This window comes from Pteropus medius, unplaced genomic scaffold (assembly GCF_902729225.1).
Source record: "Pteropus medius unplaced genomic scaffold, Ma_sr-lr_union100, whole genome shotgun sequence".
Lineage (NCBI taxonomy): Eukaryota > Metazoa > Chordata > Mammalia > Chiroptera > Pteropodidae > Pteropus > Pteropus medius.
In genome coordinates this window covers 6564165-6586536 of record NW_024355205.1, presented here as the reverse complement: position 1 = coordinate 6586536, position 22372 = coordinate 6564165, and the positions used below count along the sequence as shown (strand labels likewise).

General features: G+C 39.9%; 1 protein-coding gene across 1 annotated transcript in view; it reads right to left on the bottom strand.

Annotated features, from left to right (window-relative positions):
* SV2C (synaptic vesicle glycoprotein 2C) overlaps positions 1-22372 on the bottom strand; it is a 164440-nt gene that overhangs the window by 4596 nt on the left and 137472 nt on the right. Inside the window, exons 7-13 of the mRNA XM_039857687.1 lie at positions 22221-22310; positions 19569-19679; positions 19031-19119; positions 15879-16043; positions 13283-13416; positions 11224-11427; positions 10587-10746 (exon numbers count right to left, since the gene is read on the bottom strand). Of these exons, the coding sequence (XP_039713621.1) occupies positions 10587-10746; positions 11224-11427; positions 13283-13416; positions 15879-16043; positions 19031-19119; positions 19569-19679; positions 22221-22310 (953 nt within the window). The remainder of the gene's footprint in view (positions 1-10586; positions 10747-11223; positions 11428-13282; positions 13417-15878; positions 16044-19030; positions 19120-19568; positions 19680-22220; positions 22311-22372) is intronic.

Here is a 22372-nt window from a genome sequence, read left to right as displayed (position 1 = left end):
TACTCGTGGGGTATTATGAGGCGCAGAGAATGGGAAGTGATCTCAGGCGGGGGTTGGGGAGTTGTGGATGGCTTCTCAGAGGGGACGGATGAGAAGAGAACTGGTTTTAGAGGACTAGGAGGAGCTTGCCAGGTGAAGGATGGAATGTGGGTAGAGGTAGTCTCTCTCTCTCAGAATACTCTCATATCTTCTTAACTTACCTCTGTGGTACCCCACTCAGGTTTGCCTTAGACACCCCCTGCAACGGCTTCTCAAGTACCAAATGGTCTGCCTTCCTCCAGTCCCCAAACAAGTCTTCCACTTCCTCATGTAGCTGTTCTCAACTTGGGGTAAAGACAACAGTCTGTTTGAACTAGGGTACATGGCATGTATAACCACAGCCTCACTCATCAGTGCTCAAACCTGAATGCATAGTATCATCTGTGAAGCTTTTAAAACACAGAGATATGGCAATACTAATGCCCAGGGCCATACTGCCAGAAATTCTGACTTTACTGCTCTTCTGGGGGCCCAGGCGTTGGGAGTTTTGGAAGCCTGTGTGATTTTAAGGTATATCCAGGGCTGAGAACCCTGCAGTCTCCCAGAGACATCTGAATTTTTGAATCGATTTGGATTCACTGTTACATACTATAGGACATTACGAAAGCAAAGCATCCAGTTCACCCCTCTAACAAATGGTTTTCATTTCTGAATTCCTTTTAGTGTGCTTCCAATCATATCCACATTTTTTCAAATCACAGAATTTATAGAATTTTACTTTCTGCCTTTTGCAATCAGTAATGTAACTGTACCATGTCATTTATGTTTTGTTTAAAATGAAGTGATTTAGCATATAACCATTATTTCTGTAATCGTGCCATTGGATAATTAGGAGCTTTCCAAATTTGGGGGAACATAAACAATGTTGCAGTGAATCCCTCCACATAGAAGAGCTCCTTTGTTTGGGTTTGTTTGTGAGAGAACATCAGCCAGGGAAGATGTTTACGATGTGGTGCTGTGGCCACAGGAGAGGAGTCCAATGCAAAGGCCTCTCTAGCCTCTTTCTTCTCCTTCTCTGCTCCTCCTCTCTTAACCTCTCTTGTGCATCCTGGTTTCACAGCTCATGTGCACCAGAGACGACCAGCTTCTCACTTAACCTGAACTTTTCCTTCTCTTCCAACTCTTATTCAGTTGCCGTAGGTTGGAGTTGGGGTAGCCATGGAGGCCGGTCCTGCCAGGTGACCCCCTCACTCTTGCTCCCCTCCTAAGGGTTAACTTGAACCAATAGTAGGTCTGGAGTTAGCCTTAGTTTGGCCCAGGCCCCATTTTTTTGGTGTGGGGCCTTATATTCTTTGCATCTACTCATTGCAGCCTCTTTCAGGACTGGCACAGGGATGCTTGTGACACTCGTGAAATGAACTAAGGAATTTCCTGATATCTTTAAAACAGGTTGGGAGTAGATTTCTGTAAAGGACGTTTTAATGGGCATTAGTAGGGCCGTGTTTGTTTATTGCTGTCAGGCTGTCATCTTGCTTTTTCAGAGAAAAAAATCTAACTTTCCATTCTTAAGTCAGAAAAGACTGAATTGCTTTCTGATCGTCAAAGTAAAAGTTCGTCTCATCCAAGTCAAGTAGTGGCTACGTGGTACGTGTGAGGTCTGCATGTGTCCTCCTTAATTTGGGGAGATGGCATCTTACATCACTGCCAGCGGAGGTCTCCTCACTCTCACATAAGTGGTGAAGGACTTACCTACGAGCTGTGAGCTGGGAGGAAACTCTGGGCCTAAAGTCACCCATCGGCTCCCTCCCATCCCACCACCATCAAAAGTCTTCCTGATTCTTATTCCTGATGAAATGCAAATGTTCATGAATAGGTGATAATGGAAGCCTTTGTGTCTTATCATTTATCTGGTAAACCTAGCTAGGAAGTGAGGGTCTGGGCCAAGGTAAGTAATGACAGAACGAATGTGAACATTAGGAGGCAACTAGGAGTTTATCTAAGGCCAAGGTTCATGAATATGGTTGTATATCTCAATGACCAGGTGAGCGTCTCAGAAACAGATTCCCAGACCTCCTCCCCAGACCTACTGGGAGTGGGTAGATATGTCTGTACTGGGAGTGGCATCACAGGGTCACACAGGTGGGTTTGAGGTTATGCGATCCAGGGGAAGTTACTTCCCTTCTTTGTGCTTCATTTTCCTCACCTGAAAATGGAATAAAACTACCTACTCTTGTAGGGCTGGAGTGAGGATTAAATAAGGTTAAATGAGATCCTCTAAATACTCAGCGCAGTGCCTGACTCACCCCCCATTTTTCAAAGGAGGAGACTAAGCCCCAGAAAGGTGACAGGACTAATCTAAAGTTACTCTGCTATTTTCTGGCAGTGTATGCACCTGAATTCTGGTCTCCTCCACATTGTTGATGGAGAAGGCAGAGAAGAGGAGGAAGAGGGTCTCTCCTAGGGAATGGTATATGGGGAAGGGGGGCTGACAGCTGAAAGATCAGGCTGTGGGTGGCGAAAGTGGATGAGGACAAAGAAGAACAACAGATAAGTGAAATAGATCAGGCAGAGAAAGACAAATACTGTATGACCTCTTTCTATGTGGAATCTAAAAAAAAAAGACAACTCAAAACTGAGCTCATAGATACAGAGAACAGATTGATGGTTGCCAGAGGTGGGGGTTGAGAATGGGTGAAACGGGTAAAAGAGGGTCAAAAGGTACAAACTTCCAGTTATAAAATAAGTAAGCCCTGGGGATGTAATGTACAGAATGGTGGCTATAGTTAATAATGCTGTATTGTATATTTGAAAGTTGCTAAGAGACTAGATCTTAAAAGTTCTCGTTGCAAGAAAAAAAAAGCTACAACTATTTACATACAAATATCGAATCATTATGTTACATATCTGAAACTAATGTAATACCATATTTCAATTATTCCTCAATTAAAAAAAAAAAAAGGCAGCAGAGAGGGAACTGAAGAGTATCTCTCCTTCGCTTACGATTGGCCCAATTAGCTCGCCTTGGAGAGTGAGGGGACTCAGACAGGGAGGAAAGCTATTGTCTGTAACCAGGTGAATTTTTAAAAGCATGTTTCGTTCATTCATTCATTCATTCATTCAATTCATTCATTCTCTTGGAGTTATGGTAGTAAATAAGGAAAATATAGTCTTGTCCTCAAGGAGCTCTCATTCTATTGGGTAACAGATAGCAAACAAATAAACATACATCTAAAAGCCTGTTATCATACGGGCTGGGAGGTCATTTGCTCTAAAGTACTTTAGTATAAAGAGAGGTTGTCTCTACACCCATAGAATTTAAGACACATTAATCAGGAATCCACAGACCAGATGGTTATTTAGGGCTTTAAATATCATTTTAGAAATCTGCATGAGAAGATTTGTTAATGAAGACAGAGATGAGTTTTCATTGGTGATGTAAATGGTGTTCAAGACATGCACTTGCACCTACTGAATGGAAGAAGATATTCACAAATGATACATCCAATAAGGGATTAACATCCAAAATATATAAAGAACTCATACAATTTAACAACAAAAAAACATCTAATTTAAAAATTGGCGGAGGAACTATATAGACATTTCTTCCAAGAGGACATACAAATGGCTAACAGACATGAAAAAATGTTCAACATGACTAATCATTAGAGAAATGCAACTTGAAATCACAATGAGATATCACCTCACATCTGTCAGAAAGGTTATCATCAATAAAACAGTAAATTAGTGCTGGCAAGGATTTGGAGAAAAGGGAACCTTCATGCACTGTTGATGGGAATGTAAGTTGGTACAGCTATTGCAGAAAACAGTATGGAGGTTCCTCAGAAAATTAAAAATAGAGCTGCCGCATGATCCAGCAATCCCACTTTTAGGTATTTATCTGAAGAAAACAAAAATACTAATTCAAAAAGATAAATGCTCCTCTATGTTCATTATAGCATTACTAGTAATAGCCAAGATATGGAAGCAATCTAGATGTCCATCAATAAATGAATGGAGAAGCTGTGGCGCACACGCGCGTGCACGCACACACACACACACACACACACACTGGATTATTCAGTGATAAAAAAGAACGAAATCTTGCCATTTGTAACAACATAGATGGACTTACAGGATATTATGCTAAGTGAAATAAGTTAGAGAAAGATAGATACTGTATAACCTTACTTATGTACAGAATCTTAAACAAAATAAATGATTAAAGAAGCCAAAACAGAAACAAACTCATAGATATAGAGAATAACCTGATGGTTGACCAAGGGGAGGGGGAGGAGGATGGGAAAAAATATAGCACATACAATTCTGTACAGTGCATAATACTTGATAATGATAATAAATGACTATGTTACTAGAAAAAAATAAAGACATGAAGTTGATTGGAAAGAATGTTCTGCCCTTAGTGCAATGGACAGACAAACATCCTCCAAGCCCAGAAACCTCAAACCAGTGAAATGGTAGCCTTGGCCTAGACTCCAGATGCTAGAGTCCACTGATCCATCACCCTGTCACTTAACAGCATATTCTGACTTTTAAAAAGTCAAACCAGCCCCAAGTCTGGTGGCTCTGCTGTCAGCATATCATAATGTCTATGGCCCTGTTAATGCAAAAGCTTATTCAGTACCCAAGGGCAGAGATATGAACTTTCCTGGACTCAAGAACAGCCTAAATGACTGTTTTTGTGCCTGTTTGAACATTTGGTACAACACAGTTACTGTTATGGAATCCCAGATGATGATGGTAAAGAGGCAAATTCTACAGCTAGAAAGGGCCAGAGATACCATTTATTTAAATCTCCTCACTTTATAGATCTCCAACAAATGAAGCACAATTATGCTGAATGGTCTCCTTGAGGTCACATGGCTGGTAGGTAAGAGATCCAGGCTTATAGACCTTCAGGATTAAGGAAGTAATGGAACTTCTCTTTCTAAATAAGAACAGTCCTAAGGGGAAAGCTTAGGTTGATTAATTCTAGGCAGATGTTTTGATTTTAGCTCAGCAAAGAAGAGGACCATCTGACAGTGCTGGGTGACAACAGCAACTGCTCAGCGCCAGCAGGGAATAGCAGGTGGGAACGATCAGAGTTTTACTTTCAAATCCTTTCTGAGGTCATGTCTAAAACTGTGTTTGTGTAAGAGGGTAGAAAGAAGGATGCCAGTGGCCAGAGAAAGGCAGGAAAATGCTGCCAGAAAAATGTCCATAAGACGGGCCTGCTGGGCTGAGGGGGCCTGTGCCGAGTTGGAGGCCAGCAGGGAGAGCCTGGGTTTCATCACTTATAAGGTGGGAGCTCCCTGCCCTGAGCTCCATGGAGCAGGGGTAACAATGGCCAACAGGACACAGGAAGTGTGAGCAGTGGAGTTCCACCACCTCCGCAGTGTGACAACAGGAAGTCACTGGCTGAATGCAGAAGGACATGCAAGAACCAAAATGAGCTGGGGTTCATGGCCTATTATACCCAGTGGGCTACGTTTATGACTTTCAAGAAGTTTAAAACCTTGACTAAGAGGGAAAGAAAAAGGGGTCAATAAACTGTGGGTAAATCCGCGTCAACCTATCATTACATATTCTTTGGTCTTTGACAATTCCAGGAGATGAGGGAAATTTTGATATTTTTCCCTCCGTTAAAATATAGGGGTGGGGGCTCCAACAAGCCATAACTGAAACCTATAAATGAAATGTATCTTCTGTTGGCATCTCCCAGTCTTATTCCCAAAGATGGTTGAAAGAAATTTAGGTGATAGCAGTGCCTGGGAGTGGAGAAATAATGGAGAAAGGAAGGTTGGAACTTTTAGTCCTTTCCCCAGAGATGGGGAGGGGCCAGGTACTAGCGATTGAATTTAATTGCCAATGGCCAATGATTAAATAGATCATGGCTATGTGGGCAAAAAAGTGTTCTACTGTAAGTAACCACATGGGGTGATCTGATCTTAGATTCCTAACTGGGCAGGTCAAGGCGGGTAGTCACTCTCCAGGAATATAACTTCTTTAGTGAAAGGCTTATCTTTGCCTTAAGCGAGCCCTGTCCATTGTTTCTGTGCATCTAGGTTAACACACCTTTGAAATGTCTCTACTCAGACACCTCCTTCTAAAGTGTGACCGCCCTCAAGAGGGCACATAATCTTGTTAACTATTCTGTAATCCAATCACCACCTCACTTTCTCCCATCTCCATTTTATCTTTCTTAGGTTTCCACCTTAATTCCAAATGCATAAAAGAAACTGCAAACTGTTGTTCTCCAAAGCATTTGAGATTTTGCTTCCTGGCAATTGTCATCAGTTTTGGCTCAAATAAACACTTATAAAAATCTCTACAGGTTTGGATGTTTCTTACGTTGATATTTGGGTCTTTGCAACCTTTTCTGTGTCCCTCAAATCATGTGCCAGTCACTGTCCATGAACTTTCTAAAATGTCACCGGTCATCTGTTTAAGAATCTGCAATCATTATGTTATGCTTATCTTTGATGTTAAGATGCAGTAAATACAAGAATGGCAGTGGCATTTACATAGCGGAAAAATGCTACCTAATAAGAGGAAATATATTTGGTCTTTGTCCGCAGTTCTTGGCACAGAGCTCCTAAAACCATCGGAATTTCCTAAGTGATAAGAGTGTCTTTTTTCATTCATAAGAAGCCCCTTTGAGCTCACCAGAGCTTATGTTAATGAGGTGACTTAAGGTGTGGCTTCTAGGTAGCCTCAGGATGGGGCTAGTCTCCAGAAAGACCAAGGTTGGAACTTTAAACTGCCTTTACGACTTTCACCCACTGACCTCTGGGAAGGAGGAGGATGGGGCAGGAGATTAAGTTCTATCAAAACTCTTAAACAATGCAATTTGATGAACTTCAAGGGTGATTAATATATGGAGGTGCTGGGAAGGTGGTGCACCTGGACCGGGCACGGGCGCCCAAGCCCCTTCTCCCATACCTTGCTCTATGTATCTTTTCCATCTGGCTATTTCTGAGCTATTGCTTTTTAAAATAAATGGGTAAACATACATAAATATTTCCCTGAGTTCTGTGAACCATTTTAGTAAATTATTGAACCTGAGGTGGGGGTCAGGGGAACTCCAGTTTATAGCCGGTTGGTCAGAAGTACGGGTGATTAGAGTCTGAAGTGGGGGCAGTCCTGTGGGACTGAGTCTTTAACTTGTGGGATCTGATGCCATCTCCAGGTAGATGGTGTCAGAATTTAGTTAAATTTGAAAGACACCCAGTTGGTGTCCAGAAGTAAAGTGTTGAGAGTAAAGGGAAAAAAATAGAGCTTTCCCTTAAAAAATGTCTGCAGTTGTTGTTTTATTTCACTTTTTAGGTATAGAAAAGTGCTACTCAACAAGTATATATGAATTTAATTTACCTGCCTCTTTAGGGTAGCTTATAAAAGACACAAAGTTAATAAAATCAGAATGAAAGAGGGCAAATCAGGATGAGGAGGAGCAAAGCAAATATCTGCACAATGTAGGTTTGGCAGAAACGTAGGTTTTCTGTCTCTTGATTGCACAATAGAGAAGAAAATGTAAAGAATTATCCAATTTTTATCATATAGTAAAAAAAAGAAAATTACATAAACGAAGTCATTTAAAAATGGAGTCAGAGCTGCCATTTCAGAGGAACTGCCTGCGGGCTTTATGCCTCAAATCTTTGAAATGTTAAAACAGGGCAAAATAACCTTTGGACTGTGCCTAAAGCAATATTGTGTCCTAAAGAACAGCTTGCAAAGATAACAAGAAAGCAGATATTGTGACTAGGGGATTGATGACAATTGGACTGAAATTGAACACATTGTTTGGAATTAGCATCACTATGTTAGCTTATCTGCACCAATAGAAACACCTTCCTTATTCCTCTTCCCTTCCTCACAAATACCCCTTGCTTTTGTCCTCTAATGGGACACTATTTGAGTTTCTACCTGAATCAGTGCTTCCAGAATAGTTATTATTTTTGATCTCAAATAAATTCTTATTGCCTCTCACTTTGACACTTTATTTTTAGGTTAACAATATGAAGTGAAGAGGCAGAGCAGCTTCTCTGAGGGGGTCCTAAAACCCCCTGCATGCTGGGAGTGTGGTAGACTCTTTAGAGAGGTAAAGATGAACTGTAATGGGCAATGTCTTGTCCTCATTGGTGTTTTCACAGGGAATGCAAATGTGATACCTATTTAAAGTCAAAGGTTTAGCATTAAAAGTAAAATCTGTAACGTGGTTAACACATGTGGCTTTCAAGTGTTATAGCTTTCATAATACTTAGACTACACCATAAACTATGTATCCCAAATACAATCATTTTGACTGGGATCTTGATAGGAGTTGTCTGTTAAATGGAGCAAGGGGCCACTTTTTAGCTGGGGGCCTGGAATCACAGTATCTTATTCTGATCATTAACGACAGATTCTAGAAAATGGACAAGAAGTTGGCGGTGCTGAAGTTCTATTATGAAAACTTACAGCCTCTAATCAGAATTCTTGTCAAGGCATCTTCTATTCTGCCTCCACAGGGAGAAGAGGCTATAGGGTATTTTCTCACAAAACAATTGGGATTTTGCTCTAACAGCAGAGCCAGAGATCAGTGGAGGCCTCCTAATGTGACCCAGAGCAACATGGCAGAGATGGAAGAGAAGGTTTTATCCTGAAAGAGTAGGTGGTACTAGCTAATTCACCTGGGCCTGGTAGTGCTGCTCTGGAGGACAAGTTATCTCTGAATTACCGAAGGAAGTGATGTCCTGCAAATTATCCGATAATATCTCCTTAAGTGCTGGAGAATGTCAGCCAGCAACAGTGTGGTTGCATGAGAATGCACCTTGCAGATCTCCCAGTCACTGCCCTGGCTGCTGTGCTCTGAAATTCATCACCACGTTTTGCTGTTCCAATAACTGCACCTGGCAGGAATACTACAACAGGCTGGTTCCTTGACACGCAGGACTCCTCTGAGGCTGGCATTGTTGCTACCTTCTTTCCCCGCAGCAGCCTTGTCAGACCTTCCTTAGACTGCTGGTCTGGGATGGTTCCATCCAACCATTCACCCTCACTCCTTCTCTAGGGCTCAGGCTTACATTGCGGCTATCTCAGACTTCACTTCCTTTCCCGTTTTCTCTCACACAGACTTCTTCTAATAAAAGCTGTGCATATTTAATCCCATCTTGTCCACTGCTTCTCAGAAGACCTACGCTAACACAAACAGCAATTTGTGTGTTTATCTGAGCTGACATTTAACCTTTCCAACAACAGAAACATAGCAGGTCCATGTTTCTCATAGGACCGACCTGCCTAATTTGTGTTTTTTTAAGCCAGGTTTTTGTCATAAGAAAATAGTCATTCTTCTATTACTTATGGCAGAGGGATAAGCATCTGATTCATCTAAAACAGTATCAAACTCTCACAATGTATAACAAAAAGGTAGCAGGCTATGATATAACCTTGCTTTAACATTGAGGGGTTTATTTTAAAGGAATAATTTAATCTACATCTGGGCCTTGTTTGCAGAATGAGAGCTTGATGAAATAAAGCTCAGTGAAAGCTGCAGAGTCTTAATCTTGTTTTTGGCCACACCCTCATCCCAAGGGCCCTGGCATCCACCTCAGAAGCTTGTCCGAAAAAGAGAATTACTGTTTGTTGAACAAATGAAGGAGATGCCCTGCTTGGGGGTGTATGGTTCCTTTCAGATCCTAAGTATTCAATAGGAGGTTACTGAGGGTTTGAATTAGAATATTTAATAAGCAGACATAAGAGTTTCAGATAGGAGTAACTACTGGGTTCCTGTAAGCTCAGTAAATAGTTGTTCATGAAGAAGAAATATAAGTTAGAGAGTCTTGACATATAGAGAATGTATCCCATTGGGGACAGTAAACAAAAGGAGGGACTCAGGATCAGTTGAAAATTGATACCCCAAATGTCTCTCCTTAGTCCTAGAAAACCCTCCTCCATTTCAAGGTCCAGACAACACTGGCTCCATCCCAGGAGACGGGGGCGGTGACAAAGATACACTAAATAAAAGAAGGCAAGACCATTTGTCTTTGCTCATGTCAAACTGCAAAACAGGACTTCTATTCTTTTAATTGTTCAGCTGCTGAAGCTCAACCCCAAAGCTCCGCCTTCTAGCCCTTTCTCTGATACGGGGTGCAAAGTCTCTGTGTCTCCATTTTGGGACCAGATGCATAATTTTCTTATAATAGCAATCCTTTTTTGGTAACTGAAAAAGCGTTAGGCTTTCCTTCAACAGACCAGGAAGGTCAAGAGATACATTCTAGAGATCTTCTTACCTGCAAAAGTAAGGAAAGGACCCTCTCAGGGCTGATTAGTGGCTAAATTATGGGCCACATCAGGTTATTAGATCCTACCCCTCGTCACCTCCTTACAGCTTCCTCACACTGTTAGTTGGCCAACTAAGTCACGGACACAATTATCTTCCTTCACTGGTTTCATTGCCCTATTAACTCCTGCTAGCAACTATATTCCCCTACATTTTCCCTTTAAGAAATACAGGTGGAACCTACAACTTCATAAACTGGGTATGTTTTAGATTTTCGTTTTATTTTCTATGACTTGTCAGTGGCCCTGTGGGGCTCAGAGTGCCTCTACCTAGAGGCCCATTTTCAACATACCTCCGGTCTGTGGGGTACAGTTCCACAGTGACCACATCGAGAGAGTTCCAGGCCGAGATGGTCAATCCGTTGTACAGACACAGCATACCTATCATCATGGATTCGCTAGTGCCAAACCAAAGGAAGAAACAGCTGATGCCCGAAAGTACCATAGAGCCACCTGCCAACAAAGCAGACAAGAGGCTGGGATGTTTCCTGTCGTCTTGGTAGAGCAAGGACCCTTGGGTCTTCAAGTTCTCACGGCAACACTGGATCCCAAGGGGAAGCTACAGACTCAGCTTGGCAAAGCTCAGGCATGGGTGCGCTCACCTGGATAAAAAAGGTTTGCCTTTCTAACTGCCTTCTGAACACAGCGAGCATGAAACGCATATCATCAATTACTCAGCTACTAAAGTGGAAAAACATACATTAGTCACACATAATTAGTTTTCCAGTCTGTGAACTCATGGAAACTGCTCAAATGAAATGTAATTAGACATAATTTTAACTAAAATTCAGTCCTAATGAAAGGTCTTAAGGGATTTCTCTCATCTCCGTGGGGCGCAAATCCCTAAGGGGACAAGAGGTACAGTGAGAAATGGGCTCCCTCTAGATTGCAGAGGCAGCTCTTTTATTTTACGTGAAGCCAAGCACATACCTAGCATCGTTAAGCGCCCGATTCTGTCCATCAGGAGAGCAGACACGATGTTCCCTGGCAACACTGCCAAGGTTCCCAGAAAGTTGACAAAATAAATCCAGTAGGCACTATAGTCATCATCAAAGGTAATCTGGCATCCCGTTTTATTGTGAAAAAATGAGCAGTTTTGGAATTCGCTGTCAATAAATTTATATTGCTCAAAATCTGTGAACATAAAGAAAGATAATTTATCAAGCTCTTAATAGCTGCGTACAAGCATAAGAAAGCCCATCAAGAATTCAGAGACCAATTATGACATTTTGAACTTCTTAAGGGCTATAAGGCCGGGGCTGGTTTGACTTTTAGTGCCCTCGCCTGGCCAAAGTGCAGGGTCTAGGACTTGACACTACAAGAGTGGTCAGCCCTCCATGTCCACAGATTCTACATCCGTGGATCAAAAATATCCAGCAAAAAAAATGTTATGTTGATGCTGACATGTACTTTGTAGCAAGGTCTATGATGAATGCATCTGTACTGAACATGAACAGACTTTTTTCCTTGTTGTTATTCCCTAAAAGATACAGTATTAACAACTACATATAAGGTATTTACATTGTATTAGGTATAAGTAATCTAGAGGTGATTTAAAGTAAATGGGAAGTTGTGCATAGGTTATGCAAATACTACATCATTTTATATAAGGGACTTAAGAATTCATAGATATTGGTATCCCTCTTAGATACCGAGAAACAACTGTAGACGAATAAAGGACTATCTTTGCTGAAAAAGGAGTAAATTAAGTTAGAGTCTAGTTATCTTTTGATTTCATATGGTTGGCCATTGCTAATTATATTAGTTGTTTACTCCTTTATGATGTTAGTTTGTTCTAATTATCATGTTGTATAGGGACCATTATTATAGTAATGACAGCTTTGATACTACAATTACAAAAATAATTTGTTTCAAAATATGTATGCATCAGCCTTGTTATTGCCATTTTATGGGTCTATGAGACGCAGAGAAGGGACAGGACTTTCCTTGGGTCCTTGGGGCTGAATTTATAATTTAAGGTCTAAGTGAAGGACCCCACCAAGGAACAAGAGTCAGCCTCATGGGAATGTCACTAGCATTCACTGCTGATTGTTTTCTTGAACTTATATCTATCCAAGAAGGGATTGCAGATGATCATGGGTTTTATTAAAAGGCAATGAGAATCAAAACTGTTACCTTCCTTGCTGATCGAGATCTGCCTAAAAAACTGTTCTTCTGAGGCTGAATGGGTTAGAAGACAGCAATAGCACTCAAAAAGTGGAATAAACCAAAGACACCTGACTCCATTCTCATTTGAAGCTGGGCGGAACCAGCTTCTGTCTGAACACCAAGAAGGCAGGGCTGGCAACCAGGTCTCATTGATACTCTTGCCAATGTCAGGCTGTTCTGGACTCTTGTAGGACAGAAAGACCAATATGTGGGGTGGGAAAGGACAGTCTTTGAAATGAGATAAACCTGGGTTCAAATGTCAGTTGTTACTAGTACTATGATTGTAGCCAAATTACTTAATTTTTCTAAGCTTCAGCTATTGTGATGAATGTCTGATGATCTAGAGTAGGGACCAGCATATAGTAGGTGCTCAATCAAAGTTTGCTTCCCCCTTCTTCCCTGGGGAGTTTTTCAGACTTCATTAAATGGACTGGCTAAAAAATGATATCTGATAAAGCAAAGCTATATTCTCCATCTCTGTTGACTTGTTCAGGCATGCTGACTTAAGCAAACACCAGATTTAGAAACTAGGATTCTCAAAACAAATAAATTGCAGGTTAATTCTCCACTTTAGAAATTATTCACCAAACCATTTTTTTTTTAACTTTGAACTTCAGCAAGTTCCATTTGCATTAAATCAGACAAAGACAAACAATACACACTTAACTTTTATCCAACCTGATTTTGGGAATCCGTTAATTTATACTTCAATCTCCACTTCTCCCACGAAGCTCTGCCCACACTATCATATGGGTATAACGTTTCTGCCAAGAGCTGGGCCCTCTGAAGAGGCCACAGTAGGACTAAGTAGCACACCTACCTGTGTTGTCAAAAACAGTATCAATAAATGTGCAGTTCTTGAAGTAAGTGTTGACTGAAGTCACATCCTCAAAGGTGCAGGCCTTAAAAACCGAATCTTTGAAAGTTACGGATTTGAACTTGACCCCTAGGAACCTGCCCAACACACAAAAAATTCATATCAATGACTGTGCCATGAGAGTTCGAAACTAAGTCAAACAGATTTAGAGATGTGATGCCCCTCTATGGCCTCTCTTAATTATAAAAGGTATTGGTTTCTGGATTTTCTAATCTGTTAGCTGTTCCTCTTTCCTCCATACAGCTTGTTCTTTGGCTATTCATTGCTTGCTGATATTATTTTCTATCAGAAGAGATGGCATTCAAGATAACTTAGCTTTTGCAATGTTGGTAAAAGGTTTTTGGGGCAAGAGAAAATTTAGAGATTACTTGTGGCTATTAATTCTTTATTTTTTAATTCTATCTTCTTTCATATATATGCCTTTATTAGAAAATTCTCTATTTGGGGTTAATGGCTCTAACTTGAGGATGTGCTTCCACATACTTTTAATGAAAATCTGCTTCCTAAGCTGAAAATCCAAGGTCTCGGTAATTTATTAAGAGACTATGAATGTATACTTAGATAGTCCCTGGTAGGAAAATGCTTGTTTAACTGAAGAAGAAGTTTTTATAGCACATACCACTCTTATTAGGGGCAGATAGGGACTACTGATCCTTCTAGGCAAGTGAGCTGACTGATTTAAAAGCAATTCACTAATTGTTGGGTAGTACTTTCAAAACTGTTCCCACTCTAAGGATTGACTGCATTTGTTGGTTCGAAATGCCTAACAGACCAACCAACTTAAAAAATAATCTTATTTCAACTCTCTGCTCCAGGGGTTCAGAGTAAAACCATCTAAACTGTAAACTTACTCACTATAGGTAGGTAAATAATGGTATCTTTTAAGATGATCAATTTTTTTCTGAAATGGAACTGAATTTAGGAAGAAAAACTACTTTATTTTTTGAACAGATCATATATATACAGAGCACACATGGTACAAAGTTCAAGACTTTGGAAAAGGAAAAAGTCTTTTCTGACCCATCCTCAAGCTACCCAGTTCTTTGGCCCAGAGATAACCACTGTTGTTGGTTTCTCGTGTGCTCTTCCGGGAGCATTCTATACAGAGAGTGCTGGCAAATGAGACACCCTGTTCAGCTACTTGCTTTGTCTTCTGGTTATTATTTTGGAGGTTATTCCGTATCATTATATAAAGAGTTGTCATTTTCTATGTTGAACAGGAAAGCCATTTTTTAAAACATGAACTGGCAAGTGTCATTTTCAATTAGCCTGAAAGAAGAAAAAATTCTACCACCTAAAATAAATGTATGTTTTATAAGGACATTAATGTTATTAAAACTATTAATCATTATTTTACTAATGTAAAAATTTCTTAGTCATGATTGAATATCCAGCTTAGAATTTTAACAAATAATACTAAAGCTATGACTGTCAGAGATACAAACAGATATTAGAAATTTGTAATGGAGTAATAATACTTTTTTTAAATAAGTGAAGTAAATTTTCACTCTAGAATTATAGAGCACTTGCCTCTAAGGGTTCTGTGGAAAAACAAGTGCAGATCGGAGTCTGAATTTTACATGGGAGAGTGAAGGTGATTCTATATGGCTGGTATTAGGTTTAGACCCCACATTGAATTGTCAGTTCAAACAGTTATCTCCTAGTTGGTAATTCTCCTTTTCATCACAAAGCATAAATATTCCCAATAATTCTTTTTCATCTTTCCAAACTGTTTTTTTTTTGCTCTGGGAAACTTTGATTATTTTAGATTTTCACTTTTATCGCGTTTGAAATTGGGATAATTTCCTAAGAATAATGTAAATCATCAGGGACTCATATCAGTGGTTATTCGCTCAGACAACAAAGAAGGGATACAAATAATGACCTTGTCTGCCCATTTGCCTCTCTGAAAGAATGAACCAGAATCACCTTCCTGAGCCAGTTCTTCTTTCCTCATTAAGAGGCATTCTAGATCCCACACTCAAAAATGTCCTTTGCTAACCTATTCCATATTTTCAGTCTTCAACTTTGAGAAATCCTTCCTGTCCTCTAACTGAAATTCTTCCTGAAACAATTTAAACTCAATTCTTGATTCAGCATCATGGAGAAAGCGGGAATTCTGAAAGGTAGTCCCTTTTTTATGAATAGACAGGCATTGAATTATACTTAAGATTTCTTCTCTGAACTAAATAAACTTATAGCCCATCTTATTTTCTCATACTCTTTACTTTTCTCTTCTGTAACTTATTTTTGTTTCTCTCTGGTGTCTCTCAAATTTTCTTTTCATATCAGTCAATTCTGCCACTTAATAAATGTGAAGTAGCTCAGTGTAAGAAGTAGTGTTAAGTGAAGTAACTGATACACATGTACCTTTTCTTTGATGCTCATTTGGAAGTATTCATATTCAGCCTGACAATGACTACATGTACAAACTAAAAATAGAACAAAGCAAAAACCAGGCATGTTTCAGTGCAGCGAAGGCTAATAAGAAATGTTTCTGTGAATAGGTAGCATATGAGTTATTTCAAAGTTTCTGGACCTGCCATTGTAGTATTCCATTCCAGCATGAATCTGATTTTCCATTGTAAAGTTAATACTGAAATTCGCATATTTCTCTCTTGGCACAGTTCTAATTAGTAGTGCGTATTCATCTGACTGCAAATGTTTAATGACATCAGGGAACCAAACGGATAATCCATAGTACCTGCAACGACAAAGAAATGTGAGTTTATAAAAGTGCCAGCACACCTCACTGGCATTTTCAGAGAGGTAGTGGTTCCTGGAGAAGCACTCTGGTAATGACTGGCTCCCTGTAACGTTTTATGAATCATCACACAGTAATCCACGCTGCTCTCTCTCCACCACAATTAAGTCTGCAAAACTCAAGCTAGAGAGATGGCCTGGGGTTACCTGGAGACCTGTAGGTGTGTAATTCCTGAACCCTTCCTTTGGGAAGAGACGTTCGTAAGAACCCTATCCTGTACCCATACATGGAGCCCTGGTCCTAATGTTTTTCTCATCACCCGAGGCTGCAGCTAGGAGCCCCATTTCCTAATCTGATGGTACAAACTCTTTGTGTCCAAAAACCATGAGAGCCCTCAAAGAATGGCCTCTTTTACAAATGAAGATTCTTTCTTGGTTCCTAGACTATTCTTCTACTGCTAGCCTGGGGGTAGAGCCTCATTTCTCAGAGCTATTCAAGGAAAAGGGCCATTCAGGTGATCATCTGAAAATCCAGGTTGTTTCTACTCTCTGTCTCTTGGCCTCTAATGTGTTATTTTAACAGGTAATAGCTGAGTCATGCTGCTGTGTACTTTTGTACAGTAGCAACTCACAACGTGTGGCTACTGACTAGATGGCATGTGGCCAGTCTCAACTGAGATATGCTATAAGTATAAAATATCATATTTGAAGACTAATGAAGAAAAAAAGAATGTAAAATAAGTCATTAATCATTTTTTATATTGATTATATGTTGAAATAATATTTTGAACATAATGATTCAAGTAAAATATATTATTAAATTAATTCCGCCTGTTTCCTGTTATTTATTTATTTTTAGTGTGGCTGCTAGAAAACGTCAAATGACATGTGGCTCGCATTATACTTCTGTTAGACAGTACTGCTCTACAGTGGTGGTTCCCAAAGTGGGGTCCCTGGAGTAGCAGTGCCAACATCACCTAGGAACTTGTTAGAAATGCAAACTCTCAGGCCCTGTCCAGACCTACCAAATCAGAAGTTCTGGGGGTGTTGTCCTTCAGGTGATTCTTCTGATGCACACTCAAGTTTGAGAACCATTGCTGTAGCTTATCCCTAGTTACACTTAGTTACATAGAGAAAAAAGTGGTGATGAGCATAGCTGTTGCAGGTAGACATGCTAAGTTCAAATCCCGGCCTTGCCACTTACCAGCTGTGTGATGTTGAGCCAGTTATCTAAGCCTCAGTTACCCCATCTCTAATAGCAGAATGATGATAGTATCTACCTTCCTAGGTGGTTGCTCAGATTAAATGGGATGCGAAGTACCTAGCACATAGAGAATGCTCAAAAGATAGTAGGTGTGATTTTTATCATCATTGTCATCAGGATTCCTGAAACATCTCTGCCTCAGGATTCCATAGGTTCCAACTTCTCTTCAGAGACTATGAATTAATTACTGTGGAGATGTGAGTGGTGGCCACTGGATGAGAAATGACTCAGTGATGCAACATCTAAGGCATTGTTCTCCAGTCATATAGATGGGGCAAAAAACTTTGAAAATGGCAACCACGAGGAAGCATGCTACCCTGGAATGGAATGTCAACAATCAACGACATAAAGGAGTTTCGTGTAAGTTTATTCGGCAAAAATTTACTGACTATCCACTAGATGCAAGGCACTGTTTAAGGTTTCGGAATATCAGTGAGAAAATTATAAAGCTTAAAGTGTGGTCAATAATCAATTATTAAACAAAATAAACAAACCAGATAATTATTATAATGTCACTTCACATCTTGAGAGAACTTACATCTTGCTTATCTCTGCAGCTAGTCTAGTGTTCAGCACATAATAAGCACTTAATGCATGTTAATTTTCATCCTTCTCTTCCTTTATAGATTAATGTGTTTTCTAAAACTTGGGTGACAGTTACTTTATATATTCTAAATCAACTCTCTCAACTTAGAAATGAGGAACTAAAACATAGTAATGCCCCCAAGTCACATGGCAGAACAAGATGCTAGATGGCATGTGGCCAGTCTCAACTGAGATATGCTATAAGTCTCTGACCTCCACTTTCCTTGTTTGTCCCCTTGTTATCCTTGACAGCACTGGGGAAGATTGGTCATCTTTGATTACTGACCTGTTTTAATTTAGAGATGTTAAGGGATGGAACTTGCAGCATAAATGTTGGGCTCTGTCTACCAGGCACAAAGGTCCTATTAATCTGAAAGTGTAGTATTCTATCTAATTGCCTTTTTGGAAAGCAAATTAGGCAAAAATAGTTTGTACATATGCATTTTAAAGTTATATGTCACTCATTAGCAAATAAAATTTTGAAAATTTCTCCCTATAACTTCTTTTCTTAGAACACATGTATGGTGGTTTTATGCATTCGACAACAAATATTTATTAAGCACCTCTTATGTACCAGGGACATATATTAGTGACCAAAAGAGTTTAATATTCCTGTTCTCACAGAGCTTCCAGAGAGAGAAGACATATTTTCATATATTAGAAGATGAGAAAAATAAAACTGAGAAGGGGATGGGGAGTGCTGAGGGGCTGCGATTTTAAAGAAAAGGCATTTAGGAAAGGTGTCACGGAGAAGGTGACATCTGAGGAAAGACTCAGTGAAAGAATGAGCCAGACCAAGTCTGGGGGCAGTACAAATGCCTGAGATGGGAAAGGTTCTTGCATATTCAAGGAAGAAGAAAGAGGCTGGTTTGGCTGGGGCCAAGCAAATGAGGAGAAGAGGGTGGAGAAGTCACGAGGGACACGTCTTCTAAGGGCTCATCAGGCTTTCCAAATACTATTGGTTTTGCCACCCCAGCTTTATGACAAGATAGTTAAATTGACTGGTTTATAAAAACCAGACTTGTTAGCAAATCTATGCTGAAAAAATTCTTTCCTAAAAGTTAACAACACTAAACAGTACAAAAAAGAAAGCAGCGTGACTGGGAGTTATACTCACCAAGAATTTAAATACCACTTACCCAAAGGACAGGGTGAACCAAACAATTGTAAGCTTTATTGTATTTTCCTTGACTGGGTAGTTGAAACATCTCATAAAAGTCAACCAAATCTGTAAAATATTAAAGTCAGTTTATTTATGCATTTATCTAGTCAGCCCCACTCTCCAACTCCCTCCAACAAATTATTAGAAAGTTGAGTTTTCTTTGCACTGGATTCATTTGAGCTTAAAATGTAAAAGCGAAAGGCTATATGAAACCAAATACTGGAATTTTCATTTATCAGCTTTCTGGAGGCCAATGGGCGAAGTAACTCAAGACTTCAGTGCACCGCCTCACCACCAAGACTTCTTGCCTAACACCCTCCTTTCCCTCAGATGGAATGTCTTGGCTACTCCGATGATATCAAGGGGATCCTATTATCTGGTCCTACTCCAGGAGTCAGGTGTCCTGGGCAGAAAGGGAAGAACCCCATTTATGGAACTGGTCTAGTCAACCCTACTTCTGACTAACATCAAATGCAACGAGTTGGCCACCGTGTCAGGGCAGGCTTGCTACTTACTCCATACAGTTCTGTGCGGATCCGAACAAAACACCTCCTGTACCATGTTCCTGTGTCACTCTCAATTTCAATCAGCTCATCTATTTGTTTTGGGGTTTTGATTCTGTTTACCTGTAAAGAGCAACAGAGGGCAATGAGCTGAGTTCTCTGAAGTTGCTCAGTTCAGGTTTACCATTTGTTTTTAAAGGAACGAAAGCTGACTCCAACAAAAAAGAAGCAGTATTTGAAAATCACTCCATACATATATGAAACCACCGGCGTTAAGTATACAGACCTAGGTGGTACCTAAAGGAACTGAATAAAGAATCAATGAGAGGGAATACCATAGAGAAATGGGGGAAGAGGAAATAGTAATGGAATAATATGAAACCAAAATGCCCTTCTCTTAATCATTACTACAAAGACACATATTAGCATATAACATATCCAGATAGTTTTGCTTCTGGATTAAGAATTATTTTGCTTGAACTAAAGTGATTATACATACTTTTTTTTTTTGGAACCTACTATTTTGACAAATTTGTCCCCTAAATATATTTCTTAAAGCTTTCTCATCAAGCTTGTATTCTTGAAGTGTCTCCACGACCCTCTCTTCCTTCTCCCACGCCTAAACTACAGTGACTGGCCAGCAAATACCCACAGGTGACCATGGTGCAAGGTCAAGTGAATGGGCTTCCATTGTGAGCATCAACACTGATTCTTGAGCCATACAAGGGGAATAAACAATGAAGGTTTAGCATGAAAAGCTGTATCTATTAGTTAAGTTAGCCTCCTTTTGCTAAGGAAAAGAATCAAGGGTCAGAAGAAACAATGCTTTCGACACAGAGAATTAAGCCTGAAAAGAGAAAAGAAAGGCAGAATGGTTCCTTTGTGGACCTCTCCCTTCTTGCCCTGTTAGTCAACATTTACTGGCTTTTGAAAAACCTGAAAGAAGACGCAGAAATGTGCACACATTTTACCCCTGCCAGGGATAAATTTGATCAGACTTTTTTTTTTTTCTTTTTAATAGAGGTTCTACCAACATCCAAAGTAGCACTTCTATTATGAGACTCCAGATACCAAGGCTGGCTTTTGACAGAGGTAATTTAGGGACCCTCAGTATCTTTCAAATGATATCATGTGGGCAGTAACCTCTTCCTGGCTACATAAATAAAGATGTCTCTATTTAACAAAAATAATGTCTGAGTTAAATATGGGATTCTAAATAGAGTCAGATCAAAATAATCCATGTAGGCATTATTTTGTGATACTGTAGATTTTTTTTTTTTAAATCACAGGTGTGTTCTTATCTCAATATGTTACTTTTGAGAGGATTTCTCTTATCCACTCATCAATGTTTGTTTGTTCATTAATTCATTGGCATCCATGAGGTGCCAGACCTGATACTGGACTCTGGAGATGCAAACATAAAACATCATACCTTCTAATTACCATACAAAGTAAAAAGTATTCTGATGGAAGTCTATATCAGATGGGAGAGACATATTGTACAGAACACCCAAGTTGACCTGCAAGTGAGAGAGAAGAGAGAAGTCTTCATGGACTGCGGAATTTGAAGTGATGTTTATGAAGAAATATGTCATTTGCCATGTGTGTAATCTATTTGGAGGGCATTCCGAGTGGGAGGAATACCATGTGCAAATGTCCAGAGGTGTGAGAAGAAATAGTGTACCGGGCAACTACTATCCCAACTAAAGAGTTTGGGATTCCTGAAGCATAGTCCAAGTGCCAAGAGCAGTGAGTAATGAGGGCTGGGGAAGGGTAGAAAGTAAGGAACAATAAAGAATAAGATTCAGGATGAAAAACAAATAGGATAGAATGATTTTTTTTTTTAGATATAATGAAGATAAAAAGAAAGAAAGAAATACGATAGAGTTCAGGGCTCTGGTTTGGGTAATGCTGGTGGTACTCAATGATAGAATTTAGGACAAGGAAGAACCTTAGATACTCTTAAGGTGGTAAGTTCAGATTTAGAAATTCAGATTTTGAAGGGCCTGTAGCACATAGAAAGATGGCCACAAAGCCCTTCATCATGCTTGTCTGGAGCTCAAGAGATCTGTCCATTAGGCTATAGGGATGCAGGAAGTAGCTGAGATTAGTTAAGGGAAGTTTATAGGGTTAAAAGAGAAATTAGCTGAAAATGAAGCTCTGGAAAACAATATTTAAGTTAGGGACATAAGAAAAGAGCTTAAAAAGGAGACCTTAAAGAAATACATGTAAATTCACTGCATTGTAGATATAACAAGGAAAAAGATCAATTTGTCATGGTGGAATCATGTAATGACTTTGAAAGTCATACAAAGATGACTTCGAGGTCAGCCATTCTTTTGGATTGCTCCCATCTTGTTCCCACCTAATGTAATAACATTGACATGGATGCATATGAGCGGACTTGGTAACTCTGACCTTCTGAAAGAAAAGCAGTAAGCAGGGCAGTGGGCCCCACAGAGACTCCTTCTCAGGAATCTTTGGGAAGGGGTTTATCCTCACGCCGAGGGAATGGCACATACAACAGCACCGTGGCCGGCTTAGGTAAAATAGCAAGTATGAGGAACTGAAAGATGAGTGTAGCTGGTGCAGAGAGAGAGGAATTTATAATCTGGCCTTTTTAGAAAAAGCTTCCAACCCCCGGCGTAGCAGAGCCATACTCACCGTGAAGACCTTCTCAGGCTGACCCCGTGCTCTCATGTTTGTGTCATGAATTAACTTCAGAATCATCCAAGCTTCATCATGTTTTCCGATCTAATAAATGTGAATAGACAGTGAAGTGTTAGGAGGTGAAACACTTAAACTCCCTGATTTTC